General features: G+C 42.8%; 1 protein-coding gene across 1 annotated transcript in view; it reads right to left on the bottom strand.

The window, feature by feature from the left end:
* Positions 1-1,476: 1,476 nt before the first annotated feature.
* PTDSS1 (phosphatidylserine synthase 1) overlaps positions 1,477-19,691 on the bottom strand; it is a 67,359-nt gene continuing 49,144 nt past the window's right edge. Inside the window, exons 10-13 of the mRNA XM_080909363.1 lie at positions 9,704-9,803; positions 4,778-4,846; positions 4,033-4,099; positions 1,477-2,496 (exon numbers count right to left, since the gene is read on the bottom strand). Of these exons, the coding sequence (XP_080765489.1) occupies positions 2,387-2,496; positions 4,033-4,099; positions 4,778-4,846; positions 9,704-9,803 (346 nt within the window). The 3' untranslated portion in view covers positions 1,477-2,386. The remainder of the gene's footprint in view (positions 2,497-4,032; positions 4,100-4,777; positions 4,847-9,703; positions 9,804-19,691) is intronic.

Genomic DNA, 19,691 nt, shown 5'->3' with positions numbered 1-19,691 from the left:
TACCCTGAACAAGTATCTTTGCATCTGCCAAGAAGGTCATGAGAAGACAGATGGTCCCCACTCAATAATAGATACCTCTGGAACATATACTGTACTACCATCAACCTAGGGTCAATGTCCAGAGATGGGCAGAAACTTAGGCCAGGGCCAGTGGTGGGGTGTGGCGGAAAACGGCAGCACAGTCACACAAGCTTGTTGGTTTCGTCACTATAGTAGCTAAAACACTCACTCAAAGTGAAAAAGAAACTTTGAACTCAATGTACATGGAAAGTATTTAAGGACTTCCCAGCTGTTCCCTACAAAGCCAGAGAGGAAACAATGCCTTGTATGCTTTGGTTCTTGCACACTCCACAGCAATGACAAATTCACCACTGGAACTTTCTGTCTGGTTGCAGAAATTGCACATGTGCCTCTTCAAAGGGGTTGCACCATCCGCTAGGTGGGTCCTACAGTACCACTCCCTGCTATCCTAGAAAATAAACTTGGAAACTCTCATGCAACCTCTAAGAGCAATACAGAATTTTGTGCTCATCAAAATTGAACAGAAACGAAATACATACCTGCAAAGCAAAGCAATGTTTAAAAGCCATAACTACGTTCATAAAAACCTGTTGGATGGAATGTGAACAGAGGGCCAAAGCTCAGTGGCAGAGCTCTTGTCTGGCGCACAAGAGGCCCTGAGTCCAATTCCAGAGCTGTAAAAGGAGGGATGAGGAATGGCAGGTTCCCCTTTGTCCCCCTCTAAACAGGCTCACGGAACACTATGGGAAACTTCAGAGCTGTGGCCTAGCCTCTTGGTGTGGACCAGTGGCTATTGCTGCTCTTCTCAGGACATGTGTGGCTGGCTGAGAAAGCAAGTCTGTGGGTGGCTCTAAATCAAGTGGTCACCCAGAGCAATAGTAATGACCCTAGCTTTTTTTTTTTTTTTTTTTTTTTTTTTTTTTTTAAATGATTGGTTTAAACCCCTCATTTGGAATTCTTTTTCAAAAAGAAAGAAAGAATGAAAGAAAGGAAGGAAGGAAGGAAGGAAGGAAGAAAGAAAGAAAGAAAGAAAGAAAGAGAAAGAAAGAAAGAAAGGAAAGAAAGAAAAACAAAACATAACTTTTATAGTTCAAAGACTTCCTTCAAGGAGGCAAAGACATAGAAATCATTGTGCTTGGGCAAATGAGGAAAAGGGTTGTTTGTAGCAAGTTTATACTTGTTTGAAAAAGAAAGTCCAGCCTGGTAAGTATGAACACAGTGAAAATGGCTACACTTCCCATTCCCTGTGGATCACTTTGGAAGGTTCAGATAGGACATATATGTGTAAGCACTTTTTTTCAAATGTATTTTCTTTTTCTTTACCATACAGAACACACATACATATGTGTTACCCCTAAGGTCAACTGTAAAATATGAAGTTGCCTCCAGACAGTTGAAAGACCAATAAGATACAAAGAAACATCCGTTCTAACAAAGACAAATCGCTGATGAGCTTTTTAATGTGAACTGATTTATTTAAAACAAGGATCCAGGGTAGACTGGGAGAATGTTCTAGTGGAGCATGGCACAGATGAAAGTTAATCAATACTCACTAGCACCTCACATAAGACAGAAAGACAAAATAGGCAACACACCAAAGAAGGAAAACCAAGCACATGGAAAAGGCACCTGGCAGGAGCCCCAGTGTCCCAGCTCCTTTAGCAAGGTTGCTCTTGGGCATTCAGTCTGGACAGTATTTGGAAGGGAACAAAACAGTTGTAATCTAAAGCCTAGGTTCCAGTGCCAGCAACCAGCATCTTCACTCAGGCTGCTGGTCATCTGCCATGTGGCTGGGGAGTGAGCAGGCTAAGCAGGGACACAAAAGCTCCTTCCACCCTTTGTTTCTCAAGGACTCCCCCACCCCCAATTTCAGCTGTGGATTCTGGAAGCTTTTAAGCATTTTAACTTGAAAACACAAAGTAAAAGCAGATTGACTGAACTTAAACAAATGAAAAGGCAGACTCATAAAAATAAAACCCAGTGACCAGTTCATTAGCAAGTTGGTTAAGTCAACATCTGAATGAAGACATTTATACAACACCCACAAGACACACCAGCATAGAGCCACTGCTGGCAGCTGGGAGCAAACAGCTATCCTGTCCTTCCAGCACACTGTATTGCTACCGGAGAACGCAGGCCATGTGCTGAAGTTAAGAGATACCTCCAGTTGGCAAAGGACCCCAGCCATGGTCAGCCTAGTGTGTGTCCAGGTGGATGGGAGACAAGACTTATACTCTCAAATCAGGATCCCCAAAGCTCCCTCTGTTCTTTCTGTCCATTATGATCTCCACATAGGAAGGTCCAAATGCACTGTTTTTCTCTCAGGTCTAGGCACTCTGGAACACCCGACATTAACTAGCCTCCTTCATTTCTTTCCAACCCCATTGGTGACTTTGGACTTGGAATGGCGGTTCCTTCTTCTGGAAGAATGGCTTTCATTGTTGTATGAATGCTTCGGTAGGTTGTCTTCAGAACCTGCCCCAAAAAAGGCAAAACACCATTACCAGGGGCCTCTGGGCTTTGTGGCTGACTTGTGGGATCTGTGGTTCTCCCTTTCTGGTATGCCCTGGCTTATCAGCTAAAATCCAGCTCTTACTTGACACTTGCTCTCCCTCTAGTGGCCCCATTAACAAATTACAACCAGGGGAATCTGACTGCCTTGTGTATTAACAGGCAACTTCCCCGTAACACTGTTCTAAGGAATTTTTAGTCTGGGAATATGTAAGATAGACTAGTCACATCATAGTCAGGAGGACCAGAAGTGAGTACAAATGAAAGCCTAAACAAGGGACAGTTAAAAGTTCAGCCACAGTCTATGCTTATAACTACAGAACCGATTCCCCTAGTCTGTACACACTGAACTGTTAAACAGGCTTTTAATGTCTCAGTTGAAAACAACTCTTGACTTCACAACTTTAAAACTATTAGCAGAGACATCAACATCTTTACAAACAAGGTACCTGAAGCTCTGAGTGACAGACAGCTCTGATAGAACATGTGGCCAGTCCCTAAGGGAGTGGCTAAGCCTAAGCCCTCTCCAGTACTCTGGTTCAGTTCAGGGTAAAATATTTACCAAAAACAGCCACTTAAGCCCATTCCCCAGAGGCCCAGCAGCATTTTGTCTTCATGAAGTATCAGTTGTCACAGTCCCAAATTTTCTGAAAGTTTCCCTCTCTCCCTCTCCCCCTCTATATCCTCTCCATTCTTCATATGCCCCCATCACTTGCACACATAAATTCTTTCTGTTGGAGAACCAGGAATGCCCAGGGCTGATTATGTAACTGGATGGGTCCACATAAGGTCAGTCTGGTGAACCCCTTTGCCCGCCCAGGTGAACAGACTACAGGGTGGCTCTGAATCGAGCCACAGTACCAGCTCCCCTGAGTTATCTCGAGGCATGGAGCTCACAGCTCTTCCTTAACCACAAACCAGTGTCTCTCAGACACAGTCTGATCACCCCCTCCCCAGTCATGCTTTTCAGTATTCACAAGACCTTAAAATTACTGGCCAGTAGACCTTCTTCACTGTCAATGGTTCATAAATTTAAAAATTTCAAACCACACAGTGGCCCTAGATTATTACAAAACGCTTCCCAGAGAGAGGACGGCCGAGGGCCTGCTCACACTATTCTGCCTCTGGAATAAAATCTATCAGACTCATCAACCTCTTTTGAAAGTCTTTCCCTTTGGGCGCACAGCTCTCTCTAAGGATTTAACTCACTATGAAAGCCAAGAGCCAAGAGAGAGTGGAGTGCTCCCATCTTGGGGACTGGGGATTGAGGCAATGTAAACCTCAGTGCCTTTCTGCCTGAGAAAAGCAGAGCCCAGAATAGTCTCATCTCACAGATCACACTTCTGTCTCTATTCTGTGAACACTCTGTGAAGTGACAGGTGAGATTTGATGAGCAGTTTGAGACCCTTCCATATAATCACTGATGCTCAAATCTCCATGGCAGGCCTGAGGATGCAGAGACTCAACAAGGTTTTACACAATGAACAAGGTAACTGTTACCTTTTGAGCCTTTCCCATGATGCCAGATCTCCTGACTGTAAACGCCATCTTCGCACTCTGAATAGGTCTAGAAAAAGACAAAGGTTTAGTGGATAAACTTAGGTCAATCCCAAAAGGAATACTGATAATAATAATAATAATAATAATAATAATAATAATAATAATAATAATAAAACATGAACCAATGCATCCTCTCCTACTGGGGCTAGACAAAGCATCCCAGCTAAAAGAACATATCCCACAGACAGGCAACAGCTTTTGGGATAGCCCTGCTGCAGTTGTTTAGGGCATACATGAAGACCAAGATGCTCTTATGGTACAAACAGCACTGTCTATTTTAACACAGTAGAGCTGGGGAGCCTGGACTAGAACATGTTATAGGTTAAAAAGACAAAAGAGCCAGAAGAGAAACCTCGAGATCCGAGTTCTACATTTGTTTCAATTAATTTTTGAAATTTTATTTAAATAACTAAGATTTAAACCCCTTGCAAAAGGAGGATAATATTAACAAGGCCAGCCACAAGTTAGCACAGCTGTGTAACAGAGGCACATCCTGAAATGGTAAGTTTCTATATGGCAGGACTGACATCATTCCCTGAGGCTCCTTTGCCATTTCCTTCCTTCCTTCCGTGTGTGTGTGTGTGTGTGTGTGTGTGTGTGTGTGTGTGTGTGTGTGTGTGTGTGTGTGTCGGGGGCCTCCCTGCAAGGTCTTTCAAATGAAGACCACCTCTGTTTCCTCTTCTACCTTTTCCCGGTGACCATAATGCTCTGCATACCAAACCATGCCGTACAGACACAGGAACGTGGTGAAGGCCTGCAAGACAGAAAGACACAAAGCCCTTTTATAAATAACATCGAATGTGCATGCATGGGAACACACACACACACACACACACACACACACACACACACACACACACACTCTACTTCCCAGGAATTGGGTTTATGTGAGAATCCAGAAGACAGTTTCTGCTATGTGCTTTCAACACAAGGGTTCTAATGTTTGGGTGTGGTAGACATGGGAGAGTCAGGAAAATGTTGGATGGACTGATCTTGGGCAGGTCATATATACTCCGTTTTTAAGAAGGGTTATGGTAAGACCAGACATATGGCTCTACCCCATACCCATCTCCAAAGAACAGAGACACAGCTTAAGGAAAAAAACTTCTGGATAGAAAATTTTCATCTAGTGTCTTCATAGCAATACCTTGGAGTACCTCCTTGGGAACGAGAGCAGGAAGGACAATGCTCCCCTTACTGGTCCTGGCTTTTCGGTGCCAGTTGCCCTACCTTGACCCTTGTGGCCACTGCTTTTGCAGACAGAAAAACAAAGAGACTGAAAGTATTTTATAACAACCTGAATAAGATGAGAGGGCTACCCAGAGGCCAGGTGTTTCTACCTCAGACTGGACTGTTCACCATGCCTGCACACACCTTAAGGGAGACAAACGGGCAGGCAGTTGGCCCTCTGCATGCAGATCTTTCCCATCCTCAGTCAACAAAGTGGATCAGAAATATTTTGAGGAAGAAAAGTCGTATTGGTACCGAATACGAAGATTTTCCAATTCTCATTATCAGTCCCTGGAAACAAGTTTCATAGTATCTGTGCTTTATCTACATATGATTTCAATGCCACAGGAGGACATGCATATACTTTGCATGTGTGAGCACAAAGCCACTGTAGGACTTGATGTCGAAGAGACATGGGAAACCCGCCCCCATCTCTGTTCATCAAATCCTGTACCGTCCTGCCCCTGTGCAGAGCCAGAGCAGTTAGCGCTTTCTTCTCCCTCTTCCCCCAGCATAGATGCCTTGGCCTTCGGAGAGGGCAGACAAAAGGGAGCCCAGCCTAGAGCCTATTGGAATCCCTTTCATGACAGCACTCCCTCCCCACACCCCACCTCCCCAGGGCAGATGCCAGCCTCGGGAACAGATGAAAAGCAGCCCACTCCAGTCTAAACTTGCACTCCTTCCCCTGATTAACAACCAGCATTTCCCCAGTGCATATGGCTCCTGCCCTTGGAGGAAGCAGGAGCCAATATTCTTGAAGTAATAAAAGTCCACTATGGGAAAGAGGCAATTAAGTGTTCCCAGACAGCTGTGACTAGTTTGTAAAATACACTAGCTTCTGATAAGGGAACGAGTTACTACTTCCCAGGTCAGGAAGGTCCCTTTCCAGCTGTGCAGTTCTGCCCCACTGTCTGAACAATCAGGTTTTGAAGGCACTCCTTCACTCCCTCCCCAAACATGTAACACCAAAGCTACAGATGCCAGCTTATGCATACTCCTATATAATATCTCAAGCCCCTGGACACCAGCATCACATTCCTAACCTTAGGAACAGGAAAGGCTTTCGATCCGGGTCAGACTCTTATATTAAAGACTCTTTGTTCTTGCATTGGACTCAAAATTCCTGGTGGTCTCCTGTGGGTTCCTGCCAACTGGGCATAACAATGGCTAGTGTATTTGCATATCCCAAAGGGAGAGCACAGAACCCATCTTTCATGTCTATTGAGAACCCAAAATTTCAAAATGTGTCAAAAAACTTAAGTTTAGGAAAGGTCTCTGGCTGCCCAGACTAAGAGGCAAAGAACAGTGGGAACGTTCTTTGGACCAGGAGGAAAGGGGGTATTAGAAGGACAAGGAGGCACCAGAGAGAGAGAAGCCTCAAGTGAACTAAACAAAAGCTACCAAGCAAAAAAGCCCACAGACCAGAACACTTGGGCCAAGCAGTTTGTCCCTAATACCCATTTTATTTCACTTGATTGCCTGTGGTCAATGGTCATTACTCAGCACCTCACCTAACCATGGGGACAGGTATGAAATCATCCTGAGAGAATAATATTAATTCTTTCTGAGAATCATAGCTTTGGATTTAAAAGGCCAATGCCTTGATTCCTAAGTCACTTCCCACGTTAGAAGAAGAGGAAAAGAGCTCAGAGGGGTGAATGCTCTCGAGGGAAACAGGTGGCATGGAGGGAGAAGCAGAGCAGAACAAAGCTTCCTTGGTAGGCTGAGTCTTAGTTTTAAAATCTAACCAGATACAAAGTTTGTGTCTTTACATGTGTCCCCATTCCGTCCTGTTAGCAACATCTGCTAAGTGTCTCTGAAATCAGTGTCCTCCTAAAATCCCCAAAGGATATGTCAGTGTCCCAGTCAGCTGCCTGCTTCTTTACCAAGGAGGCTGCTATAGAGGCACGGTGACTAGAGAACAAGAGACCTAATTCTTATTGCAAGCAAGCATATTTCTATATGATGTTTTAAATATGGGGTTTAAAAAAGTTCATATTCCCTCGCAATTAAAAAAATATGCAATGAACGAAGATATTACAGTTACAAATTTAAACAATTTCTAACCTCTAGCATATTCTAATATTTGTCTAATTTTCTCACACATAGTAACATTAAATTTACCATTTTTCATGGAAGGAAAATGTACCATGTGACCCTCTGTGTGTATTAGGGTTTTTACAAGGGCACAACAGGATGTCCTATGGTTTATACTGAGAGAGTGTGCTAGGCCCCTCTTCCCAAGCACTGGCTACAGAATGAGCCTGGACGAGGAACGCAATGCCTCCTCTAGTCTGCCATTGCAGATCTTGGCCATCAGAGGGAAGGCGTGCAAGCTCTGTCCTGTTCTCATCTCCATAGCTTAGGCTGTCAGGCTGCAGCTGAGGTTCCCTCCAACAGGAAAAAAGCGGAGCTGGCTGTGCAGAGGGACCAGGCAAACACAGGCAGGCAGCAAAGGAAAGGTGCTTATCATCACGATCATTACAAAAGCCTGCTGTGGTTGCCAAATCTACTATTTCACCTAGGTTCAAGAGGCCCATTTTCTACTTGGTTCAAGAGACAAAAGCTTGTAATTTATGGGTTTGCAATCATACCTGTGGAAATCTAGGCAAGTACCTACTTAAAATGTCAAGGTCTGGATTTAAAATAGCAATTGCACAGATTCTGTTTAAAGAGGGACAAGGAATGGAGAATAGAGAACTCTGTGGAATGAAAGCCAGGCAGTCTGTGCCCTGCAGAATCCAGTTTAGCTTTCATAATAAGGTAATGAACATGAAAATATATGATGATTATTTGACAACTTGATTAGATACAAATGAGATGCTTGCTTCCACATTAATCTCAAGTTCTGTGCTTGGTCCCTTGTCAAGTAAAGGGAATAATTAGGGGCTTGTTTCTCTGCATGCTGTGGTATGACTTACTGCTCCCTTACTGAATGATGACCATCTCACTTCTGAGTGGGAGACCAATCTTGCTCTTTAGTAACGGCTGTGATATGGAAAGGTATTGAGATTCTGTTTCCATTCTCTTTGACTATAAAATATGCATGGTAGCAAGAACTTGCTATGCTCTGGGCCTTGAATGTCCCTAGAGGTCCATTTTAACCTGGTTCATAGCTTGTTGCAACTGGGGGGTGGTAGGAACCTGCAACATGCAAAGTCCAGTGGAAGATCTTGGGTCACTAGGAGACTTCTCTTAAGGGCACTAATAAGTCTTTCCTTCCCACTGTTTAAAACTCCACCATGTTAAGATCTGCAAATTTGCATATGGACTGGCTTTTATGCTTTCTTGTTACCATACCTCCATTGCAACCTCCTTGGTAAAGAAGGAGACTCCCTTCCTTGGGGATCTTAGGAGAACACCGACGTCAGAGGATACTTGGCAAATGTTTCCCACAGAGAGGAACAGGTCAGAGCCCATTCTTTTACATCAGGCCAAGAATACCATGGGTCAAATGATTGTCGATTGAAGCCTCCAACACTGTGAGCCAAAATAAACCTTTCTCTTTGAACTGACCTCAGATAATTTTTACAGTAATGCAAGCTGACCAGCTCAAGGGCCTTTTGTCAAGCTGAGTCCTCTCCATGTCTCTCTTGCTTCTCTTCAGAGTCTCCTGATCATCTTATAGAAGCCATGTAAGCTATACTAAGCCTCTTATATCTAATTGCTCCATGAAATCCTATCCTTGGCCAGCATCTCAAGTTCCTATAAAGTATCTTCTAACTCTTTGTATAATTTTATGGCATCTCCTGGTTCTACACAGGGACAGTTTGGGTCAGGTCCCCCTTGGCAAGCCTTATCCAATGCTACTGAGCAGATAATTCCAGTGAGGCATGCAATGGGACAGGATATCTTCATCTGTACATTCGATCTCAACTCAGAACTGATTACCTCGTGTTGTCACAAGCGGCTCCCATGTGCCCTGACTTGCTTTTAGCACAATCTAGAGATCCTAGAGTTGCCTTCAAGTCTCTTCTGGGTAATGACAAGGCATTAGTGTCCTATCCAGTTATCTCCTGACAAACCCAACTAGCCCGTTCCTTGTCCTCCATGCCTCTGCTTCACTGTCCTGTCACTTGTCAACTAGAACCCAGCAGCACACTCTAACTTAATACTTGCCTTCCAGACCAAATCCTGCAGAGTATTTCTCTGGACAAAAAAACAAACTACATTATTGGAAATGGCTATGGTGACCCATTTCAGATGCTGTATGGCTGTGTTTTATTCTTAAACTTCTAGACTAGTGTACAATTTAAAAATTGCCTATGAATGTCTAAGGAAAACTTGGTGCACAAGAGAATTTTATTTTTGTATTTCTATTTCCTTTAGAAACAACTAGGGAGCTCAGCTAACACTCTGGGGTATGGGAGTGACAACTTACCACACAAAGAAGCCAAAGCACCACGTAGAGTATCTGGGTCTTAGAGAAGAGATCTTGTCCAAATTTTATGCAAACAATAGCTTCCAGGAAACCAATGACCCTAAGCAGAAAAGGACAAGAAGTTCAATGTCAGTTCACCTTATTAGAGCATCCCATTGCCAGATACACACAACAGCTGAGTCTCAAGTGGTCAAGATTTCTGCTCCAGGCACTCTACAAAAATCTCTCCTCTCTACTGCACTTGTGATGGAAGTACCCCCCCCCCTTTTCTCTAAAATTGTAACTCACTCTTTATATATATATATATATATATATATATATATATATATATATATATATATATATATACCTAGCATTATTCGAGAGTAGACTCACATGCCAAATTAGGAACCCTATGAAGCACAGAGAACCCACTATCTTTGAGAGGTAGTTCACTTTTCTGGCTGCTGTGACTAGAGATGGCTGTTTTCACATAGCTCTTGGCATACACAGGTAACATTAGAGCCATCTAACGCAGTCTGTCAAGATTGCATCAACCACATTCTCTCCTACTCTTTCAAGAGTTTCAGATTAAATACCCTTTGTTTTGTTAACAATATAAGCCTTTTATCCTCTCTTTAATTTAAGCATTTTGTTAAGAATAAAAAATGTTAACAACATATACATATATCTCATAATTTCCCTTAAAATTAAAATATTATCAAAAAGTATCAGGCCTTTATTAAGGCTCAAAGGTTGGAGGTAAGAATGGATGAGGTTAGGGTTATATAGTTAGCTAGAAAAATAGCAGAAGAATAATTTAATAGTGTTTCATTAATTTATGTTTTGGAACAGAATCCAGATAGTCAACTATTGGTGAATGAGTGACGTGGTCCCTCTGTCTGGCAGACACAAATAGCAGCCACCACCAAATGCTTGGCTGGTTCTAAACAACCTTAGACTATTAGGCCCATTTCAGCAAAGCAGACAAATGAACAGAAAGTCTCCTAGCCTTCTGTCTCTACCCAAAGTTAAATGATTGCCATCTGAAATTACAAAACACTGCTCTTTAACAGCCCCTCCCCCCAAAGTAAAAGAAGCAGAATGTGCCAAATCTGTCAATTTCATAGGCATAGAAATTTCTTTCTACCTAACCCTATAAAAAGGTAAGTTGAAGTAACCGGGTATCAACAGTTAATTGTTTGCCTAAGATTCTGTTTCCTGTCTTTATCTTAAAGGTTGGTAATGCTGAGATAACTTATCTTTCTATTTTTTGTGTTTGCTTTCTCTCCACCCTTTAATTTCCATTAAAAGAAACTCCTCAGTTTATTGGAATACTTGTCCTATTCTACAGAATTTAAGTGTTCCCCAATTCTAGAAAACAAGAGCACTTATGATCTTCAACTAAATTATAATTTGTCTATTGACACTTAACTTTGGTGGTTTTCTATTCTGCTTCAGTTTTACTTTAATTTTATTTGTACAAGTGTTTTGTCTTCATGTATGTCTGTACCTGTGGATACCAGAAGAGGGCATCAGAGTCCCTGGGACTGGAGGTTGTGAGTTGTCTCTTGAATATGAGTTATCCCCTAACCTGGACCCTTGGGGGCTCCCAGAGACTAAAACACTAACCAAAGAGCATAAAAGGGCTGGACCTAGCCAGACTTACTCCCAACCCTTATTGTACGCATGTAGCAGACATGCAGCTTGGCCTTCAGGAGGGTCCTAACAACTGGAGCAGGAGCTGACCCTGACTCTTGCCTGCCTCTGGATTCTGTTCCACTAACAGGACTGTCTTGTCTGGCCTCAGTGGGAGATCCTGTACCTAGTCCTGCAGTGACTTGAGATGCCAGGATGGGTTGGTACCCAGGAGGAACTTCCCCTTCTCAGAGATGAAGGGGAATGAAGGGAACAAGGGCCTAACAAAGAGGACATAGGAGCTTAGATTGGATGTAAAGTAATGGGGGGAAAAAGGAGTCAAACCCAGGTCCTCTGGAAGATCAGCCAATATTCTTAACTACTGGGCCATCTTCCTAGCCCTCTAATTTACTTTTAAATTATGATTAGGCTCTACTATGCAATGGGCTTCATAAAGAACTGCAGGTTTTTCCAAAATCACCATCTCCAGGATATAAGAAGCTTCAGTTACACCATTTTCTCTGCACATAGACACATCTCAGTAAGTGACAGCTTAGTTGAAGAACTTTGACTAAATGCATTTTGAAGTCAGAAGCCATTGTGCTGTATTGTTTAAGAGAAGTTGTTTTTAAGTCTGTTTCCTAGAATGTGACCTGATCCAACCCATAACCTTGACCTTTATGAGAACACTCTGACCTTTCCTAACCCTTCCCAATCACTTTCACTAACTACATGGTGTTTGTTGAGATTGTTCTCTTGTCTCTCTTCTATAAACCTGATTTGCAACTACTTGTGATTTTACTCTTTTAAAAGGGGTTCAAGACCTGCATCTAGCCTAGGCATCACAGATGGTGCTGGCCCTGATGGTGAAGGCACAGATGAGCTGGCCTGAGGATATGAGAGCTAACTCTGTCCCTTGCTAGCTGAGGCACTGGGTGAGCAAGCCAGAGAATATGGGTACTGGAGAGCTGGCAGGATGGCCAATACAGCAACCTCCCAGGTCTAGATCCAGGGCTTTGAGCTGGCCCACCCCAACATCTATCCCATCTATGACCTGCTAAAAGTGTGAAGAGACCAGTCTTGAAGATCAAAAGCTGCATTATCTTTGTGACACAGGACAAAAGCAGGGTACCTGAGAGGAGTCCCTATGATGATCAGTATTGATAGTGTAGCAGAAGCCAGAGGCCTTGAAACAGACCAATGACTCATTGCAATTAACATTTGAAAGTAAAGATGTGTGGACATGCTATAGCTTCCATGACAAACTTTTTTTTTAATCTATCATATTTTATTTTATCTTCGTGGGAGGTTGCAAGGGCACAGTGAATATGGAGGGACGGGGAGGTGAGTGGAATTGGGATACATGATGCGAAATCCACAAAGAACCAAAAAAAAAAAAAAAAAAAAAAAAGGTTAACAAAAAGAAATGGACTGGGGCTATTGTCTTTATCTTGGCTTAGGAGGTAGTCACTGGTCAGCTCTTGAATGTACCCCAGTAAAATTCAAACTTGCTTCAAATTTGGCTCAATGTTATGCTAGTAGTCTTATTCTTGCATGGTAGGATTAACATTTTCTGGAGGCCCTCAGACCTACTGCCCAAATTCTAAAGTGGGACATGTACACCTTGAGAGGTTGCAAGGCTCCTGACGTGCTTTCAGTTTCAGGATAAACTGCTATACTTAGAGAAGCAGAGAGCATCTACAGAGGTCTCCCTGGTGAACCACAGTCTAGTCTGTTGGGATCCTGGTTTGGGACATGGCAGGATTGGGGGAGATTCTAACAGAACCTGAATACTCTCCCATTCAGGGCAAAAGAGAAGATGTTGTACCACCTAGTGGAGGTTCTTGGTCTGATTTTATGTCTCCTTTGTGTTCTCTTAGGCCTAATATTTAGTGTCTCGGTTCTGACTTTTATACTTTTGGACTTGGGGTGACAGAAGAGATGGACAGATATGTAGCAGCAGTCAATTAGCGCTACTCAACAGCAAGACAGATAGTATGTGTAATGAGACTAGCAAGCCTAAAAGCTCTGTAACCTACACTTTAAAGAATTCTAACTTTACCTATAGTCAAGGAGCATTATGACCATCCTGTCACTAAGAGTTGTCTTCAAACATTCTGTGAGACTGAATGACCCACATTTGGGGTTGACTGGTCCTCCCACTGTACTTTTGATCCTCAGATAGCCTGGGAAGTGGTAAATGTCATCTGGACACTCAGATCAGATTGGATACATCTTGCCTTGGGCTGAAGCAACTTCCAAATTGCCCCAGTGGATGAAGGCCTGTATGGTCCACAATGGCCAAGGTGGGTAAGTCCTGACTGTGAGCAGATGGGCTCTTCATGGGCCTGTAGCAGAGACCCAAGAGGCCCCTCTGAAACTCTTCTGCATGACTCACAGGAGGAAGAATCCCTCCTCCCTTCATATAACCTTTTTTACTCCTTTTCTCCCTTCCTCCCTTCAGCATCCACATTTGCCACCCCAGTGCCTACCACCACAGACTCACTCTGTCCTCTTGACTACATCTACCCCTTTCCCCACTCACACTCTTCCCTATCTCCCATCTTTTCCCCTCCACATACTGGCCAGAGGTCCCATAAGGGATCCTACATTACTGGTTTTGGGTTGCACCTGTGTTGGTCCTTGGCTCCCCCATGGCTGTTTCCTGACAATCGCTACCTGTATATTCCTTTCTCCACTACTGACCTCTACAACTAGAATCAGAATCTCCCTTTAAGCACTAATCCAAGTTTCATAATTTCTTTAAATGATTTTAGATTTTTCAATCACCTCCCATGTGGGATGACTGTGCAATTTTTTTTTCATACCCTTTCCACTACTGAAAAAGAGGGAACTGATTCTCCCAAAAGCACTTGAAGTCCTTCCAGAACAGTTTCAATGTCAGATAACTAGCTGGTAGAGACAACTACCAAAATGGAGACCCCAAAATACAGAGAAAATAGGAGGTCACTCAGTGACTACCAAAAGGTTGTTAGAAGGGATGAAATGGGTAGCCCAAAAACCAACTAACCAATGTAAGATAGCAGATACGAAGCAGTGCCCAGATGAATTGCCTTCAGCTTTCTTGGAGTACTGCCTGGATGCCTATCAGTTATAAACCCCTATAGACCTAGAGGATCTGGCAAATCTTGAGGCAGATGGAGTGTACAACCATCTGTACTACAAGCCTCAGCTACTTTCCCATGATAAAAAAGAGACCTTTACAAAAGGACTGATGTGCCTACTACAAGGAAATTGGATCATTGGAAATACGACTGCCCATGCCTGAAACAGGCAGGCCCACCCAAACCAAGCCAGTTCTAAGCATGGAGGATTGGTGAGGCTGAGGCCCCAAGGAGCTGATAATAATTTTCAGCATCATGGGCCAAAGTGTGTATTTTCTGGTGGACACGGAGGCCACCCACTTAGTATTACAGAAGCCCTTAGGACACCTTACCAACCAAACAATGGAAGTACAAGGGGCAACAGGGAATATCAAAGGATATAAATGGATTACTGAATGGACTGTTAACCTAGGACAAGAAACTACGACTCATAGTTTTATTTTTATTCCTGAATGTCCCTACCCTTCAATGGTACAAAACCCCTTGAACAAGGTTCAGGCAACAATACTGTTATAAGGAGACACTCCTAGGTTGCAACTGGGAGGCCCTGCTAAGGCTTTAACTATAACCTCCTTAATAAGTGAGGAATATCTACTCCTCTAAAATCCAACCCATCCCCTGCGGGGGAGGGGGGTAATGAAAAAAGTTGTAGATCCAAAAAATTCCTACAGTTTGGGCAGAGGACAATTCTGTCTTGGCTAAACATGTGCAACTAACAACTGGATTGATGCCCATTAGAGTTGAGTATTAACCCGATCCGTTTGAAGCCAGGGACATGGTTTGAAGTAAGCACACTTACCCCTTCCCATCCGTTGCAGGTTATAGACCACTGTAAGACTTGTAAGAACTGAACAAACACGTAGAAATCGTTCACCCACCTCTTCCAAATCCCTACGTTCTGCTCAGTTCTTTATTGGACTTAAAAGATACATTCTTCTCTCTTCCTGCCAAAATTAAGGTAGCATTTTTTGTGTTTGAATGGGCTGATCCTGAACTGGGCGTATCTAGACAAAGAACCTAAACCAGACTACCTCAAGGGCTCAAAAACTCTGTCAGAGGATGCTTCTAGTCCTGCAGTGACTTGAGGTACCAGAATGGGTTGATACTGGGGGTAGGGTTGGAGGTGGGACATGGTACTTTCTCCTCCTCTGAAGAGAAGAGGAGGAGGGATGGTGGAAGCTGTGATCTGTGTGCAGAGTGAATAAAGATATTAATGTGAAAAAAGAACCCTCTCTCCTATCGTGTTCAGTAAATCTCTAAACCAGTACTGAAGTCTCTTCCCTAGTTAAGTTCCCTGATGTAACCTTGCTTCGATATGTAGTTATTTATTATTGGCCACCACAGTCCTTTGGAAACTCTAGCTAAGTTAGAATATAGAGTTTCAAAAAACAAAGCCCAAATTTGCTCACTCCAGGAATCCCAACTCCAACCAATAAGAAACATGTTTAGGAAGTTTCGGGGAGCTTTTTGATGTTGCTAAACCTATGTACTCTGCTTCAGCTGGGGCAACAGTCCATTAATAGACAGGGGAACACGAACTGGTTTCTAAGAACTTAAAAGAGGCTCTTGTACAGGCATCAGGTTTAACTCTCGCTGATATCTTCAAGTCCTTTCATATTTACATCCAGGAAAGAAAGGGCACTGACAAGGGAGCCCTGACTCAGAATCTGGTTCCCTGGAAAAAGATGGTAGCTTACATCCCAAAGAGACTAGATCCTGTAGCCTTGGGATGGCTCCATTGTTTAAGAGATATCACAGCCACTGTAATTCTTGAAAAACAAACAAGCTCACAGTGGGACAGACTCTAACTATAACAGCTCCATACATTGTAGAAACCCTGGTGAGGGATGCCACCAACCAGTGTATGTCAAATGTCTGATTGAGTAGCAAACCTTTCTTTTAGATAAAAACAGACTGACCTTTGATAAACCCTTGGCTATTAATTCCACCACTCTGCTACCAAGTGACAACCCTGAGGAACCAATCTATGACTGCATGGGCATGTGAGATATTATCCAAGATATCTGATTGGACCTGACAGACATTCCTCTTACCACCAAAGATGTGAGTCTCTATCAGATGACGGCAGCTTCATTAAGAAGGAACCAGGTATGTCAGGACAGTGGTAGTCACAGGCCAGAAGGGATCATTTGAATGCAAGTCCTGCCCATTTCACCCAGAGAGCAGAAATCATTGCTCTGACACAGGCTTTAAGACGGGCTGAAGGAGAATATCTACACAGACAGCTCATATGCTGTTACCACAACCATGTTCATGGACAGATATGTAAACAGCTTACTCACCTCCTAGGAAAGACTATTAAAAATAAACATGAAATTGTCCAGCTGCTCCAAGCCATGTGGCTCCCAAATGAACTCACAAGGACAGCAAAAAGACAAAGGCTCCATAACTCAGGGTAACAACATGCAGAACAAGTTGCCAAAGAGGTTGCTCTGGGACAGCCTAAAGCCTACGTGGTCCTGTACTTATCTGCTACCCTGGAGATGTCCTAAGTATAATCCAGAATTCATGCCGTCTTCTGACTGGGGCTCGGGATGGTGGCTCTTCCCTCACTCCTCTAACAAATCTCAGGACTTATCCCTCATGTGTGGACACACAGAAAGAAAATTTCAGAGCATTTCTGAAACTATCTGACAGTGCTCAGGAATATGCCAAGAAGGACATGCTTCCCCTAGGATATTGGCGTCAAGGCACTATACCCTGGGAACTTTGGGAACTGGACTTCATTGAGTCAAGCCAGGACTGCACGGCTAAATATATCTGCAGGACCCTGTTGATACCATCATGGGCTGGGTAGAGGCCTTTTCATCCCGAGTGGTAACAGTCCGAGTGGTGGCTAAGAAATCATTAAGGAAAATTATTCTCAGATTTGGCTTCCCCATATCTCTGGGGTCTGACAACAGCTAAATTATCTTAATTGCTCTCTAAGTTTCTTAACATAAACTGGAAACTTTGTTGTATGTATCATCCACAGAGCTCAGGAAAGGTAGAGAGGATGAACAGAACTTTAAAGGACATTTTAACTAAACATATTCTTGAGAATAGTGATAACTCTGGCCTCTCACATCCTTCTCAGGGTCCCACGTACACACTTCCAAAATTAGTTCACCCCACATGAAATAGTCTTTGCACAACCACCTCCGTGATCTCTTGGGTATACGATGGACTGTCCCTCTCCAATCTCTGAGTCCTTACAAAGATTGCAGCTAACTTTGGATAAGATTTTCCTTTAGGTCCAGGCTGCTCAGCCAGTTGTGTTCTGCCCACCAGATGCCCCATTCCAGCCTGGAGACACTGCATTAGTCCACCGCTTCAAAGCTGACCAGCTTGAAACTAGATGGACAGGCCCTTACATCATATTTCTCCAGATGCCTACTGCTGGTAAGATTGCTTGGTACTCCTGCCTGGGTTCACCAGTTGCACCTAAAGGTACCCAATGAATCCTCGGAAGACAAGCTCAACCCCCAGAGGTGAAAAGGGAATGAAAAGAGACCATTAAAAGTCAAACTAACTTTCTCTTTTAAGATTTAATTATTTACTTTATGTATGTGGAGTACACTGTTGCTGTCTTCAGACACACCAGAAGAGGACATCGGATCCCATTACATATGGCTGTGTGCTACCATGTGGTTGCTGGGAATTGAATTCAGGATCTCTAGAAGAGCAGCCAGTGCTCTTAACCACTGAGCCATCTCTCCAGCCCAAAAGTCAAACTTTCTAACTTTCACTATCAACATAACTTTAAACATTGTGTTCTTGATATTGGAATCTCCACCATGATTTTTGTATGGCAAACAGTTTCACTGTTTAATTTTTAACCTATGTAAACAGAACCAAAATGTATCTTGACAGGGGAAATAAGACACCCCTATTACAAGACTCTGATATTGTCTTCTTATGCAAAATGTTGCTTTTATCCACCAGAGCCCATAGTTTAGACAAAAAAAGAAAGAAAAAAAAAAAACAGTCTTTAGGCATGGATGGAGGATATTTAGGATGGATTTATCTAACTGACCCATCTCTACATAATACAGATTTCAGCATAATCAAATATACTTTAAAAGATTCTGATATTGGAAATTACAGATTGCTAAAGTAAGAATGGAAAGGGAAGATTCATTAATTACTTTAACTGAACTTTACAGACCCAGAGTAACCTTGTGTGTAACTTACACTATCGGGCACAATCCCCAACTCCATCTAGCACTAAAAGCCAATGAGAAAATTCCTTTTGTATCAGAGGAGATCCCTCTGTTCCTGAGCTCTTAAAAAGAAAATCTGTACAGAATAGAGTTTTTCTATGAAATTTATATGAGGATAATGGGGGACAAAATGGAACATGCCCCCCGCCCAATGAAAATCCAGGATACAGGGATTTATGTGGACTAGGACCTGTACAGCTATTATAGTCTTTATAATTGGTTAGAATGTTAAGGGCTCTTCCTGAGAATTGCAATGATTCCCTATTTCTATTGGACCCTGCTATAGTGACTCTCTTTGTTATCAGTCCCAGGGCTTGTTGTTGGACTACAGAGAGGTTTCTAGTTAGACATAGCTTGTCTAATTTTCAAAACTACTAAAGTAGAGCAAAAAGAATTAACTGAAATTAATCAAGAAATGGGAGAATTGAGTTAAATAACTTGTACAAAGTAAGAGCTACTAGAGATTACCTGCTATTTAAACATAATCTTGGTTGTCAGAAATTCACTGCAAAATGCTGTTTTGATATCTCTGATTTCTTTCTTACTATTGATCAACTAAATTGATGATCAAGAAGAAATAAAATCTGTTAAATTTTGACAGGCCAATATACCCAAGATGGCTCTCCCCCTTCACTGGCCTTCTCATATTATTTCTACTAGTATCATAATTACTCCCCGTGCCTTCCAATGTGTTACTAACTTTATCACCTGTCAGGTAAACAATTTTAGAATCATTGCCACTCAACAATGTTATTAAAGACATTTCCCTAAAGATTGGACAGGGACACATAAGTCAAGGAGGGAATGAAAAACCTTCCTGACTCCATTTTGAAGGCAGGAACCACTAGGCTGTACTGTTAAATAAAGAAGTTTCCACTTACTTTAAGAGCGGAGCTGCTATTTTTAACCGTTTCCTGGAGTACGACCTGCTCCAACCTATGACCTTGACTTGTTAATGAGAACACCCTGACCCTCCCTAACCCTCTCCAGTTACTTTCTCTAATCACAAGTCAACCATGTGGT

This window comes from Micromys minutus, assembly GCF_963924665.1.
Source record: "Micromys minutus genome assembly, chromosome: 33".
NCBI classification, from domain to species: domain Eukaryota; kingdom Metazoa; phylum Chordata; class Mammalia; order Rodentia; family Muridae; genus Micromys; species Micromys minutus.
The sequence above is the reverse complement of the archived record's forward strand: the minus strand, read 5'-3'. Positions and strand labels throughout refer to the sequence as shown.